The sequence below is a fragment of the Culex pipiens genome, chromosome 2 (genome assembly GCF_016801865.2).
Source record: "Culex pipiens pallens isolate TS chromosome 2, TS_CPP_V2, whole genome shotgun sequence".
Classification (NCBI taxonomy): Eukaryota; Metazoa; Arthropoda; class Insecta; order Diptera; family Culicidae; genus Culex; species Culex pipiens.
This window is the reverse complement of record NC_068938.1, coordinates 18,442,690-18,457,850: the sequence shown is the minus strand read 5'-3', so window position 1 is coordinate 18,457,850 and position 15,161 is coordinate 18,442,690. Positions and strand designations below refer to the sequence as shown.

The following is a 15,161-nucleotide window of genomic DNA, read 5'->3' as shown; positions in this document are numbered from 1 at the left end:
TTAAGTTTTCTAAGTTTCACCTAAACAACTCATCATTTTCTAATCTGCCCATAATTGAAAATTCGGCTATTATGCCACATCAAGTATTCCGAGAAAAACGCGTTTTAGTGTTTGTCACCAAATCTCTATCAAGGTGATTTCCCATAAGAGTGGCATACAAGCTTCCCATGCGCCAGTGCCAACGCACACCGCGGGTTTGGTTTTCTAGCTTCGGTACGAGCCTGAACCCATTTGTGTGTTGGTATATTGGTACATCGTACCAGCGCACCACGGCACTCTCGGCTCGCCGCGTCGGTTTTGTGTCTAGCACTCACCCATGGCATGAACCCAGCGTGCCGTGGTACGCGCCGTGGTATTGAACCCGGTTTGTACCGCCAGCGTGTACCACGGCACGTACCTCGGCTCGTACCGAGTGAAGCACCTTGGCTCATACGCTGGGTTCATGCCATGGGTGAGTGCCAGACACAAAACCGACGCGGCGAGCCGAGAGTGTCGTGGTGCGCTGGTACGATGAACCAAAATACCCTCGGCTCGTGTGAGTCGGGTACGGGTGTAAACCGAACAAAGCAGGCGCAAAGCAAAACCGAGGTACAAGTGAACCGCGTGTACCGCACGGTGCAGGGAAGCTTGGTGGCATATTATCCGTTTGGTTTTTCGCATCGGCAGCCAAATCAAAACACTATTTTAGTGAAATTCAAGTTTCAGAAGATGCGTTGGAACATCCTCTACTACCTGGTGCTAATAACTCGTTTTTGCCAAAAGTGGATATTAGCCGTTTTTTTTCAATGGTGGGCAGTAATGTCGATATCTCAGCAACTTATGGTCCGATTTTCAATGTTAAAACATGAAACATTCGTGAAATTTTCCGATCTTTTCGAAAAAAAATATTTTGAAAAAAAATCAAGACTAGCATTTTAAATGGGCGTAATATTCAATGTTTCACCCTTTTAAAATGTTAATCTTGATTTACAAAATATTTCAATGATCTGATCTTGTACGGATCGGTAAACGTCCCCCGTCGGGAAACTCCTGAGGGCACCATTATTGTGGTAAATTAAATATTCTTAGATGATTTGACTGTTGCCTAGCACAATCTAAAAAAATCCGCACAGTGCTTCCAGGCTAAGCCCATACAGCTCGACTTGGGGCGTGAGATTCAAGTACCTAAAATGTCACGTCAGAAAGCTTCTGATGGTAACGAGCGACATCATTGCAAAATTTTGAATTGACACCGTAAAACAGAGCCCTAGGACAAAGTTCTTTGCCACAAATGACTGCTCACGTTATTTGTATGCACGTTGATGATGCTGATGTTGAAGAAATAACATCCACTCACCTTTCGTGCTCTTCTCCCTCCGCTTTTCCTTCTCCTTCTCTCGCTTCCGCTCCGCCGCCGCTTCCTCCCGCTCCCGTTCCTTCTCCCTCGCTCGCTCCTCCCGTTTAATCTCCTTGGACGACTTTTCCTTCGAACCACTTCCGCCACCACCTCCACTACTCGACTCCCTCACCGATTCCCGCAGCGGCGTCTCCTTCTTGATCTCGCGCGTCTCCAGCACAATCTTGACGTCGTCGTTGTTGCTGCTGCTGTTACTCTTGCTGGTGGTGGAACTTGTCGAGTTGCCGTTGTTGACGGGGGTGGAACTCGGCTGAGGTTTGCTGCTGCTCGAGTTGGTCGTCGTGACGATGATCTTCTTCTCGATCTTGATCTCCTTGCGCTCTGGAAGGTTGGAGGTTTGGTTAGAATTTTTAAGGTTTTTAATTAACATTTGACTTACCACCTTTGCTGTCGCCGTTCATGGCCTTCGAGTCTTGCGACTCGACCTTGACCGGCTTCTCGGAAACCTGGTGGAAGTCGCTCTCGCGCATCATCTGGCCCGATTTGGCCTTGAGTTGGCCGATGTAGCTCGATGCGAGCACGAACAGGTCCTGCCGCTTGTTTTTCTCGTCTTCGCGCACCTTCTCGACCTTCTTCTCGATGATCTGGGCGAGTTTGGCAAGGACGGGGAAGTGCGGCAGGATGCGCATCAGGATGATGAGCGAGTTGCGGATCTGCATGTAGTCCTTCGAGTCGAGGCAGAACACCATGGCCTTGGTGATTTTGTAGTGCCACTTGTGGCAAACGTGGCGGTAGTTTTCGTAGTTGACGTGATCGTTCGCCTCGGAGAACTGGTTGCTGACGCGGAACTTGGTCACGAAGCCCGGATAGTTGGAGCACTCGCGGTTGAAGGTCGTCTGGTCGGCGTGCCAACGCATGACCGTCTCGAGCATGGCGCACAGGAAGCGGCCGTAGCGCGTCGCTTCGTTCTCCGTGCAGGACGTGACCGAGTAGGTGATGTCGCAGAAGATCCGATCGTAGCACAGCAGCGTGCTGAAGTTGGCCGTCTTCAGGCTGTGGATGGTGTGGACAAACTTGGCACAGTACAGCGCGTCCAGGGCGGTGAAGGTACAACGCGGAAAGAGACACAGCTGCAGGAACTGCGTGATGGTTTCGTTCTTGGCGGATTTGGCCGATCGCGACAGGAACCACGAGTCCTTCTCGCTCGTCAGTCGGTGCATGATCTTGTCGACGTGTTCCTGCTGCTTCTTGCGCTCGTCCTGCAGCTTCTCCATCAACGCGACGTAACGCTCCTGTTCCTTCTTGTTCTTGGACGCGTTCTGCTCTTTCGAATCCATCGCCGCCAACGACAGCTGCTTCAGCTTGTTGACCTCGCGCTGGTAGCTGTCGGCCGGAACCTGCAGGTCGTACATCGACAGCGACCAGAACGTAACCAGGAACTGCGGGCTGATGTCCTCCCAGACCTTGGGCGGATGCAGCGGACGAACCGACTCGATTACCGGATTCATCACGAACGACGTCGCTTCCAGATATTTGACCATCTTCTGCGAGGTCGACAGCTTCTTCGAGTTTTGGTCGGCCTTGCGCAGCTGGTCGTACTTTTGCTGCAATTGAGAAAAAAGAAATTAATTTCCAACTCCACGTTCAACTCTTAAGGCTGGTGCGGAGATCGGAAGGAACGCAAACGCGAAATTTTAAAACAGAAGTTTAAAAATTGAGAATAAAAAAAATTAAAAAGAGTATTTAAATTATTTAATATTTAAAAAAAAACTAGTATTTTAAAATTTAGAATTTAAAAAAAACTACAAATATACAAGAAAAAAAAATCTAAATTAAAAAAATAAATCATAAATCTGGAGCAACATTTGAAAGGGGCGGTACGACATTGCTCTTACGGCCTTTCCACCCATTTAAAAGCGTGTAATGAAATCCTTTTTGCCTTTCTTACTAAAGAAAGGTATAGGTTTTACTTTAAGGCTGGACGTCATTTCCAGCTTCGTAAATATGTCGATTCAGCATGAATTTTAACCGGAAAAATCGTCAAAAAATTACACTGCATCGATTTTCGACGCTCTATCGATTCACCTTGACAGAACTCGTCTATCTCGAACTCTCGAATTTTGAGAAAATAAATTCCGAGGAGGTCGAGTGATGTTCGTATGTGGTAAAATTTTGCAAAATTTTGTGTCGCGCCGTTCTCAGCTCCCATAAATCCGATTTCGATTCTTCTGAATGCAGATGAAAGCTAGTGTGCTGAACCTGGGCGAGTTGCCGCGCAAATTTCGAAATATCCATCTGTTTTCGGATGCGTCCAGACTTTTCAACAAAATACACAGTTTTCAAATGAAAATATGGTCAATTTTTTTCATTTTCATATCTTTTATTTATCTCAAAAATTGCATTTTTCGAGCTCTACAACCTCCCAAATTTTCATCCAGATTCATAATATGGTTCTGGAGTTAGAGCCGTTCGATTAACCTACCAAAAGAAAAAAAATCCCTAAAAAAAGGTAAAAGCCCACCTGGTGACCTTCGCCAACATTTTTCATTTCTGATTTTATCCGAAATTTCTTTCTACTTTCATAGTACAGACCATGAGTGAGCATCTGAAACAAATTCGACATCGATCGGCAATCCCGATCAATTTTTAGAACGATTTACTTTTTGCCTTTCTTACTAAAGAAAGGTATAGGTTTTACTTTAAGGCTGGACGTCATTTCCAGCTTCGTAAATATGTCGATTCAGCATGAATTTTAATCCGAAAAATCGTCAAAAAATCACACTGCATCGATTTTCGACGCTTCGTCGCCAAGTCGACAAGTTGTCAAGTTGAGCTTCGAATACTGGCGCGAGAATGCTGGCGCATATATTTTTTGGCTCGACTTATACTCGTTTTGTAGTAGCTTGTCTACCGATGTTTCCTACAACATGTAAGATATCGTAGCTTTTCGGTTTCTTTTGCCCTGTCCGTTTTTGCATAACTGTCCAATGTTTATGCAAAATCTTTTGTGACATAGGACATTCATCCGGCTACAATCAATTTGTTTCCCGTGCGCTCCTAAAATCGCCTAAATGTAGACATCATTTTTTCGTGATTTCGTAAGTTTATTTAACAGGGTTCATTGGATTCCAATAGGAGCTTTCTAAGCTTTTCATCGTTTATATCGTTTTCAAAGTTTTCAATGCTGGCGACGCCAATGGCTTTCTACCTAAGGTTCTCTCGATTGAGTGTGTAGTGGTGCGGTTGTTAAAAATAGCTATCTCTGACTCTGTCACTTTCGTAGAAGCTGAATGGCTAGCTTCCCTGCACCGTGCGGCACACGCGGTTCACTTGCACCTCGGTTTTGCTTGGCTTGGTGCGCTGGAACGATGAACCAAAATACCAACACACACAAAGGGCTCGTACCGAAGCTAAAAACCAAAACCGCGGTGTGCGTTCCCGAGCAGACGGAAATAACTTGGGAATAACATTTTTTGATATTTGAAAATACTAGGCCAATAACATTTTACGTTATTTATAACAAGATTTTTTATTCGTCGTTATGATTTTTTTTGTTATTGGAATGTTATTGTAATAACAGACTAATAACATTTTTAGTTATTCTTCGAACAAATCTTTGTTATTAATTTTTGTTATTTTAACAACTAATCCGATCATCCTAATAACAGTTGGAGTTATTCTTCCATAACAAAAAATGTTATTCCAAAGTTGTTTTGGCTTTCAACCAATACCAGACCAATAACAAATTTTGTTATGATAACATAAACCGTTATTAAACCATTATGCAGAAATGGATTTTTCAGGAAGATTCCATAACACTTTTTGTTATTTTAACAGAATTTGTTATTGAAATGGCATGAATTTTGTTATTACCGTCTGCCCGGGTTGTCACTGGCGCATGGGAAGCTTGGCATGATCGCGTTTGTCATAAACGCTTGTTTGATTACAAACGTACAAACATATTGTACGATTGAAAATATTCTTTTGGTGAAAATTGCGTTTTTTATTTCTTTTGGAAATCATATCATTTATAATACATTGCTTTCATCATAAGACTTTCTTTTGTGCTGACGTTATAAATAAACAAAGTCGATGTTATGAATTGAAAAAAGTTCTTCATTGTTATATTCTTTAGTAAGAAAGGCTCTATCTCACCCCAGGTGGGATTAAATCGGGTTTTCAATATTGCTCCAGAAATAAAAAAATCATTAATTCCAAATTTTAAAAAACCAAAGAAAATTTAAATATTTGTATTTTTAAATTTAGAGTTTTCATGTTTTGAATTGAATTTATTTTTTGTATTTGCAGAAATTTAGAAATATAAGAATACAAATATATAAAAAATAAAAAAATTCAAATCTTAATTCAATTATTTAATTAATTTAACTCCAAAATTAAAAAAACTTGAAACTTGAAAACTTAAAAAAAATAAAATTAAAATACTCCAAAATTTAAAATAATAAAAAAAAAATTCTTAATAAAACAAAAAATATATTTTTAAATTTTTTATTTTTTATTTTTTTTTGATTTTTTGTTTTGAACTAAAATAAGATCTTTATTTTTTTTTATATTTGTATTGTTGAATTTCTGAAAATTAAAAAATCCTAATTCAATTCAAACTTGAAAACTCAAAAATTTAAAAAAATAAAAAGGTCCAAAATGAAAAAAAAATAAATCAAAAAAAATATATTTAAATTTTTATTTTTTATTTTAATATTCAAAACCGATTTTCTTCAATTTTGGAGTTAAATTAATGCAATAATTCAAAAAATCCATACTTTAATTTTTTTATAATTTTGGAGTTAAGTATATATAAAAATCAAATATACCTAGTAATGCTACAAATATTAAAAAAATACTTCAAAAACTCTACTTTTTCTTTTAAGAAATCCAAAATTTTAAAAACTTAAATATTCAAAAAATGGTTCAAAACAGTTTCTACTCAATTTCCCGAGTCCTCGTCAAAATGTTTAACCCAATCTAGACATTTTCATCTTTCTAAAAATTTCGGTTTCTAGCCTAGAATATATCTAACTCCAGAAATGTAAAAATGTCTAAAACACGGTATTCAACTATTTTAAAAATTAAAAATGTAAAAAAAAGAATTTAGGCATTCAACGTATTTCGAATTCAAGAATCTAAGGTTATCAGAAATTCAAGAATTTTATTTGGTAAGGATTTGCAAATTTTTAAAATTTAGAAATTTTTAATCGGGCAATCTTATTTTTTTTTTAGTTTTCTGTATATCGATTTTTTTTTGCAATTTTTTTCGAATTCTACAATTTTTTAATTCTTAAATTTTTAATAATTTTTAAATGCTTCTAAATTTTTAGCTTGTGTATTTTAAAATTCAAAATACTGTGAGGATTCGTTAATCAGAATTTGCTATTTTGAATGTCCGCTGACGATTCAAAGATTCAAAAAAATTTTGAAAAAAATAAAATAAAATTAGTAATTTAAAAAAAATGAGTCAAATTGAAAAACAGATATTGATTCAATACTTTTTTTTAAATTTAATTAACTTCAATTAAAAAATTCAAATTTCAAATTAAAATTCAGGAATTAAAGAATTTAAAAAAATAAAAAAATCAAGAATTTTTTAATTGATGAATTTGTAATTAAAAAAACAGCGTTTTAAATTTTAATTTTGTAGTAATTGTTTTTCAGATGTTTTTCTTTGCAATTTGTGTATTCTTATATTTTTAAATGCTTAAATTTTTGAATTTGAGTTTTTTAACTTTGAATTTGTGAATACAGTAGTTGTTCGCTAATTGGGCGTTGTTGAACTGGGATGCTTTTCAACTGGGCGCGGACAAACGTCAAAAAACCAAAACAAACCGAAGTTACCGAGGGGTTAATGGATGTAAAAATCAAGTTCAATAAAAAAATCAACCTTTTTTGAATTTTAAGCCACAATTAAAGAAATATGAAAAGTTAGCATTGTAAATAAATTGGAACAACTTTTATTTTCATATTTCATCAGGAAAATATTATGAATTGGTGGTCCCCTTGATATTTTCGTTCAGCCCAGTTAGCGAGCAGCATTCGGTGACTGGGCTACGTTCTCAGCCCAGTTACCGAACAAGTACTGTATTTCAATCATTATATTTTTTTCTCAAAAAATTCGACCGCGTTCCTTCCGATCTCCGTACTTAGCTTCATGATTACTTACACTGATCGCGTGCGAAAACATCGGCCGCGCCAAAAAGAACGCCACGTCCGAGTGAATGTGGTACTCCTGCAGCATACTGTGGATCGTCGGTAACCGTTCGACGTACTCCTCCACCGAGTACGTCGACCCCAGGAACGTCCCAAACTGGACCAGCGTGTCCTGGCACTGATCGTACAGCTTCCCCACCAACTTCAAATGACTCGACGCCGTCTCCCGATAAATCACGCAATGCTTCTGCTGCGCAATCAACAAACACAGCGCCACCGACAAATCATTACTCGCCAGCGCCTCCTTCAACCGCTGCGACGACTTCTTCGTGTTGCGCACCTGGCTAAAGTACCCGGCCTCACCCCGCAGCAACTCCCCACCGCACATCGCCCCAATCTGCTCCGCCGTCATCTCTTCCGCCGCTTCGATCCCCGTCATCTTCTGCACGACCTCCTTCAGGATCAGCAAGTCCAAACTCTTGTGCGACTTGAGCTGATTCGCCACGTACTGCAGCAGTCCGCTCAGCTCGATGTTGTACTTCTTGTAGATCGCCCCGCAAAAGTTGGCCAAACTCTGCAGCCACATCGAAAACGAAGTCCCGTCGTTCTGCATCGGGTTGCGATCGACCTGCTCGAGTGACTCGATCAAACAGTACCCAAGCACGTCGTACGACAGCGAGGTGAGGTACTTGAGCGAGTCGACCACTGGCGTGATCAGATTGTCGTAGATCTGGATCTGCAGCAGAATGTAGTCGAACAGGAATCCCGGCGAGCAGTGACTCAACTTGCCGATCAACCTCCCCACCGGCTTGCTGTTCTCCTTGCTGACACGCTTCATCAACGCCTTGATCTGCTTCTGCGCATTGCCGCGACGTCGAATCAGCTTTGGTTGCAGCTGGAACGTGTCGTTCTTCCAGCGCGCATACAAACTGTACCGGAACTGATACGGGTACAGCTTCACAATCGACCAGATCTCCTCCGCCACGCAACAGTTGCAGTCCATGTACGAGAGCGACGGCAGAATGGCCGCGTCCAAGATCGAGATGATGTCGTAGTAAAGCAGTTCGTTCTCCGCGCCCGTTGCCGGCGGATTCGACGGATCCACGTTCATCTCCGTCAGAATTGTACGCACCAAACGGAGCAGTTTGTACAGCAAAACCGAGTCGTAATGCAGAGACGGTCCCAACGCGATGAACATCGGGAAAGCGTGGTTGCGAAGCTTGGCGATCGTCGTGACCGGCGCTGGCGCCAACTTGCTCAACCCATTACTAATTGGTCGTCCCTTGATGTTGCACGGCAGAGCGCACTTCAACCGGTACACCGGCTCGATGATCATGTGCAACAGTCGGCACATGGCCCTCGCGATCGGCTCGTTCACCATAACCGACTGCTCGGGCAGCTTCTTCAACAGCAGCTGAGCCGTGTTCCAATCGCCGACATGCAGCAACGCCTCGCACAAACCCCACTTCTGATTGGTCGCGTACCGTTCCGGCGTCATCTCCTTCTCCGGTTCCGGCTCCTGCTCCTTGTCCTTGTTCGTCGACACCACGTTCAACTTCCGCACAAACTCCTTCGCGTCCGCCACCTCCGACTCCCACTCCCCAACAATCAGCTTGTCCGTCGGACTCAACCACGCGTAAATGTCGTCCAGCTTGATGACGCCATGCTGCAGCAACAACGCCGTCACCTTAAACAGCGACTCTGGCGTCTTGACGTCCGCAAAGTGCCGATACTTGTACCCCAACACCTCACAAATGATCGTCCCATCGTTAATGTAAGCCTGCAGCAGCGGAATGAAGATCTTGTCGTGCTCGGGACGTTGCTCGAACGACTCCAGGATGATGTCCAGCACGCGGTTCGGATCGAGGTTGAAGCAACCGATCAGCGATTTGATAATTTCCAGCACGTTCAGCACCGACACCGACTCGGCAAACTCCTGGTTCAGCTCGGTGATCAGCTTGGCGTATCCTTCGCTCTCCTCCCGGAACAGGTTGAAGCGGCGCTGTTTGTAGCTGGAAGAAGAGAAAATTGAAGTTGATTTTTGAGCTCTTCTTTTTATATTTATTGGCGTAGGACTACGTCTCACTCGAAACAGAGTACTAAGATATCAAAAGCTCAACATAGCAACCAATGTGAGCAATTCTCTACAAAATCGGCCGATTTCAACAATTTGTATTTTTTGTTTTGGCTCAAACTTTGTGGGTGCCTTCCCTATGGCCAAATATGCTATTTTGTGTCATTGGTTCACCCATACAAGTCTCCATACAATTTTGGCAGCTGTCCATACAAAAGTGGTATGTAAATATTCAAACAGCTGTAACTTTTGAGTGAATTTTCTGATCAATTTGGTGTCTTCGGCAAAGTTGTAGGTATTGTTGAGGGATATCCAGAAAAATAGGTACACGGAAAAAAATCCCGATTTTTTTTATAAACTGTTTTTTACAAAAACTCCATTTCCCAAAATATGTATTTTTTAATTTCAAGATTTTTTATGTTTTAGGGGACAAAAACCCGCAACTTTTGAGCCATATAGAATTATGGTCAAAAATTCTGCCGCCGAGTAATAAATTTTAGGAAAAACTGTGATTTTTGAAAAAAATCGAAATTTCACAAATAAATATTTTTTGACCTCATTTTTTTTTTTTGAAAATATGAATTTGTAATCGAAAAGTACTGTATAGATTTTTTGATAAAGTGTCCCGTTATCAAGATATAGCCATCGAAAGTTTGATTCCAGCGAAATATTTGCAGTGCTTCGACTTTTAAAAAATGATTACCATAAGTGACCATTTTTGAAAATATTTTTTTAAGGTTCAGAAAATTTGATATAAAATTGTCTCAGAGACATTGAAGATTGGACCTTCGGTTGAGATACTACGGCTTAATGAAAAAGAAACAGGAAAATTTAATTTTCTAAGTCTCACCCAAACAATCAACCATTTTCTAATATCGTGAAATTTTCCGATCTTAACGAAAACAATATTTACAAAAATTTTGAATCAAGCCTAACATTTCACATGAGCGTAATATTGAAAGCTTGGCGGCCCTTTGAATTGAAAATTCAGGAATTAAAAAAAAATAAAAATGCAAAATGTAAAATATAAAAAAATAAAAGATTTAGAAATTTAATGAGCAATTCCAGCTCAAATCAGGATTTTTCTGGTACTTTTGTACCCGACCCTTCCGATTTCAATGAAACTTTGTAGACATGTTATCCTAGGCCTATATAAGCCATTTTTGTGTATATGGAGGCAATATAACTCGAAAATAACATTTGAGTAAGGTATTTAAATATTTTTGTATTTTGTAATTTAAAAATCACTGTGTCTCGAAGCCGATGCATCGTATTAAAAAGTGATCAAGGACAAACTTGTAGGAAATTGGACGGGCTTTCTGAAAAAATACACTGAAACAAAAATACACGCCACTTCTATGAGATTTTTTGATTTTTAACAAAAAAATTAATTTTCAAGGAGAAGTCACGATTCTTTTTCGTTCAAAATTTTTGAGGAAATAGCCTAAAATGTTACAAAAAGATTGACGAAAAATGCAGGATGGTATGTCTCTCCTAAAAAAATACAAAAATCATTAATTGAAACAGTTTTTCTGAAAAGTGGTCTAAACTTCAAAATTTTTTAAACACGATAATGGGAATCGATTCTCCCCAGACAATTTTACATATAAGTCTCCATATTGACCATTGTCCTATGTCCAATCCTTGTGAAGCTATAGCGGTTTAAAAAATAAAAATGTTGAAAAAAATGTTTTTTGGTGGTTTTTGGCAATTTTTATATGACAGACTTGATTTTTAAGTCTCGTAAATATTTATACCGGACAGCTCGTCCAATTTTCCATAAGTTTGTCTTTGACAGCATTTCAATTGGATGTATGGGCTTTCAGATATAAGTTGTATTACATTGCTCATAACAGAAAATGGATTATTTTTTTCAATGAAACCTGGATAGTAAATAAGCTTAAGAAAATATTAACACGAGTTAAATTGAAAAGCTTTCAAATGCAAACTTATGGGAAGTTGGACGAGCTTTCCGGTAAAAATATTAACGCGACTTAATAATCTGTCATATAGAAATTGCCAAAAACCACCAAAAAACCATTTTTTTCAACATTTTTTATTTTTAAAACCGCTATTTTTTACAAGGATTGATCATAGGACAATAGTCAATATGGAGACTTATATGTAAAATTGTCTGAGGAATTGGTTTCCACTATCGGGTTTTAATTTTTTTTTGACATTTAGACCTTTAAAAAAACAGTTTCAGTAAATGATTTTTGTATTTTTTAGGAGAGATATCATCCTGCATTTTTCTTCAGTCTTTTTTTAACATTTTAGGCTATTTCCTCAAAAAATTTGAACGAAAAAGAATCGTGACATCTCCTTGAAAATTAATTTTTAAAGTTAAAAATCCAAAAATCTCATAGAAGTGATGTGTATTTTTGTTTCAGTGTATTTTTTCAGAAAGCCCGTTCAATTTCCTACAAGTTTGTCTTTGACCACTTTTTGATACGATGCAACGGCTTCGAGACACAGTGATTTTTAAATTGCAAAATACAAAAATATTTAAATACCTTATGCCCTTCTCAAATGTTATTTTCGAGTACTATTGGCTCCATATACACAAAAATGGCTTATATAGGCCTAGGATAACATGTCTACAAAGTTTCATTGAAATCGGAGAGGTTCGGGTACAAAAGTACCAGAAAAATTACTGATTTGAGCTGGAATTGCTCTAATATAAATTTTCAAAACAAAAGTATTTACTAAGAACTATAAAATTTAAAATTCGTAAATAAAAAAAATAAAAAAAAAAATGTAATTCAGACATTTCAAAATAGGAAATATAGAAAAATAAAATATTTAGAGATTTAAAACTGAGGCCGTTGCAAAAAATTTTCAATGTTTATGTCGCCCCCTTTCAAAATTGGTCCCAAAAATCTGGGGGCAAAAAATTTTTTTTTTTAAACTTCAAGATTTTATTGAAAATAGAAGTCAAATCAACTGAAAACAATATAAAATGCATTTTTCTGCATTGATAATCATATTTAGGATGTTTTGGCTGGATAAAAAATATGTTAGATTTTTATGAAATTATTAAAACAACAAAAATTTACGTCAAACTTAAATATTTTGGAAACTAATGATTGCAAAACATATGGACAAGTGTGTAATCCTTCCCCAGCAGAAAAAAAATCAGAAATTTGAAAATTAAAGCAAATCCAAAATCATTTTTTAATCTATGGGATTGAAAAATTTAAGTATTCGCCAAGACTTCACTCCGAATAATTGAAAAATAATTTTTAAAAAAATCTCAGAATTTTAGTCTTTTTTCCTCCAAAAACGCTCCACATTATCTTTTTTTTCTGTAATTTAAGATGGCGGTAAAAATGGTGGTATTTAAGAATTTAAGGAGAATTTAAAACAATACAATTTTTAGATTTTAGAAGCTTCGATTTTTGAATTTGATTTTTTTGTTTGATTTTTTTCCATATCTAGAAATGTTTTTGAAAAGGTCCTATTGTGCTATTGTGTTTCATATGATTATAGGAACCTTAAAAAAATTAATATTTATCGATTAATACGTATCGAAAATTACACCTGAGATATTTCGTGATACTATTAAAATCAAAAATTCAAAATTAGTCTTGAAATATGAATGTTATGCTCCTTTTTCTATATCAAATAAATACTTTTTGACGTTGAATAACGTCTTACTCGAAGGAACTGGGTCTTTTTTAGACTAATTGATTAGCACAATTTTTGCACTGTTCAATTTGAAATGTATTCAACAATTTTCTATAAAACTTTCAACATTTGTAAGATAATTCTACCATCAAAATAATTCAATATTTTAAAATGTTTTCAAAGTTCAACTTGCAAGCGAAACTAATTTTCTCAACTCCCACGGGAAGATTTTTTTTCATAAAATTATTTTTATTAGGTCCTTTTCGGTACTGGGACCTAGTTAGGACCGAGTCTCCCACGGGAAGATCAAGTAGGTACCAAGAATGCATAAAATGGGCCACCGAAAATGATCTTCTTTAACACGGATGTGAATTTCAAGTACCTAGGACACTCACAATTTCAACTTAGGTTTTTTTTTTTGCGAGGCCATATAAAAATATTGCAAAAATAAAAACATAAAATTTTAGTGCAGCTTAAAATAGTACATTATGCAACAAGTTGCAAAAAGAGGATTTTTTCAGCACGAGTCGTACATTTATCCAACGAGGTTCACCGAGTTGGATAAATACGAAGAGTGCTGAAAAAATCAAGTTTTGCAACGAGTTCCATACAACATTTTTTGCAATTCCAAAAACACACACTGAGTGAAAATTTATGTAAAATTTTCATGTTTTTTGTCAATAAAGCGTTTAAATCAAAAAAATGTTGAAAAGTGTTACTTTTCAAAACAAGTGCTGAAAAGTTCAACTTTTCAGCACCCATTTGAGTGCTGAAAAGTAGAACTTTTCAGCATTTATTTTGAAAAGTGTTGCTATTCGATTCTGTTATTTTTAGTACAGAAAAGTAGGCTTTTTCGTCGTTCAAGAATGACAGGAAAAGTAAATAGTTTCACGACGGAATTGCAAAAAGACTTTTTTAAATAAGTTTGAAATACGATTAAAAAAGCTTCAAAAGACAAAAACTATTGATATTAAAGTTGACCTCAAATACTCACTAAAGCTTCGTCTTCACTTTGATAAACTTTGTGTAGAAGCTGCGATTCTTGATCGTCCCGACGTCCTGCAGCGTGTCGATCTCCAGCCGCTCCTTCAGCAGCTTCTCCGACAGGAACCGCTCGGACTCCTTCACGATGTAACAGAACACGGTCCGCTCCTCACTGGACCCCTCCCCGGAACCCCCACCATTGCTACTTCCTCCCCCAGCCGTTCCACCACCACTTCCCCCACCGGCGGTTCCTCCTCCGCCTCCCCCAGCCGTCTCGGCGTCCAAAATGCCGAAAATGTCCAGCAGAATCGACGGAATGTCACTGTGCAGGTTGACCAGCTCGCCCAGCATCGACAGGACGCTCTCCTTCTTGATCTGGCCGCGGATGCCGTGCGCAATCAGGTCGTACACGGCCCGGGAAACACCCGTCTTGCGGTCACCCTTGGCGAACAGCGGACTGCTGGCCGGATCATCCTTCAGCAGTGCCTTGCAGTGCTTCAAGCTGGAAGAAAACAACAACAAAAACGTAAACAAACAATCCGGAAGACTGACCGCGAAGCAGTTCCCCGCACTGTCCGCCTTTCAAACAATAACCGGTCCCCCGTTTCTACGCATCTTGCCGCCGCCGGAATGAAGCCGACGACGAAAACAAGAGCCAAGAAGAAAACACAACTTTTTTGCATCTTTGCGGAAAAGAAGACCAAATTTCAATCCATCTTTTCTCGCCCAAATGGGCGAATTTCCCGGAAACTCCACCACCCAACGGAAGCGCACGGCACGGGGAACACTTTGTGGTCGGTTTCGGCCGGAACCGGCGATAATTACAATTCAGATCGTCCGCTTTTTTCCCATGATTTCCAGTCCAACATTTTCGCGAGAGAAGAAATTTCACAGACTTTGACGTTTGCTGCGGGTGTGCGTGGTGCGGTGCGTGCTCGCGAGGTGGCGCGTCGAGCGGGCGCGGGCCCGGTGGAAGGGGCG

General features: G+C 38.9%; 1 protein-coding gene across 3 annotated transcripts in view; it reads right to left on the bottom strand.

The window, feature by feature from the left end:
* LOC120432419 (THO complex subunit 2) overlaps nt 1-15,161 on the bottom strand; it is a 26,306-nt gene extending 11,145 nt beyond the window's left edge. For 2 of the 3 annotated variants that reach the window (XM_039597619.2, XM_039597621.2), the window contains exons 1-5: nt 15,006-15,161; nt 14,191-14,682; nt 7,509-9,507; nt 1,776-2,940; nt 1,337-1,717 (exon numbers count right to left, since the gene is read on the bottom strand). In XM_039597619.2, coding sequence (XP_039453553.1) covers nt 1,337-1,717; nt 1,776-2,940; nt 7,509-9,507; nt 14,191-14,682; nt 15,006-15,049 — 4,081 coding nt within the window. In that variant the 5' untranslated portion in view covers nt 15,050-15,161. The remainder of the gene's footprint in view (nt 1-1,336; nt 1,718-1,775; nt 2,941-7,508; nt 9,508-14,190; nt 14,683-15,005) is intronic. The other variant, XM_039597620.2, reaches the window with a different exon arrangement.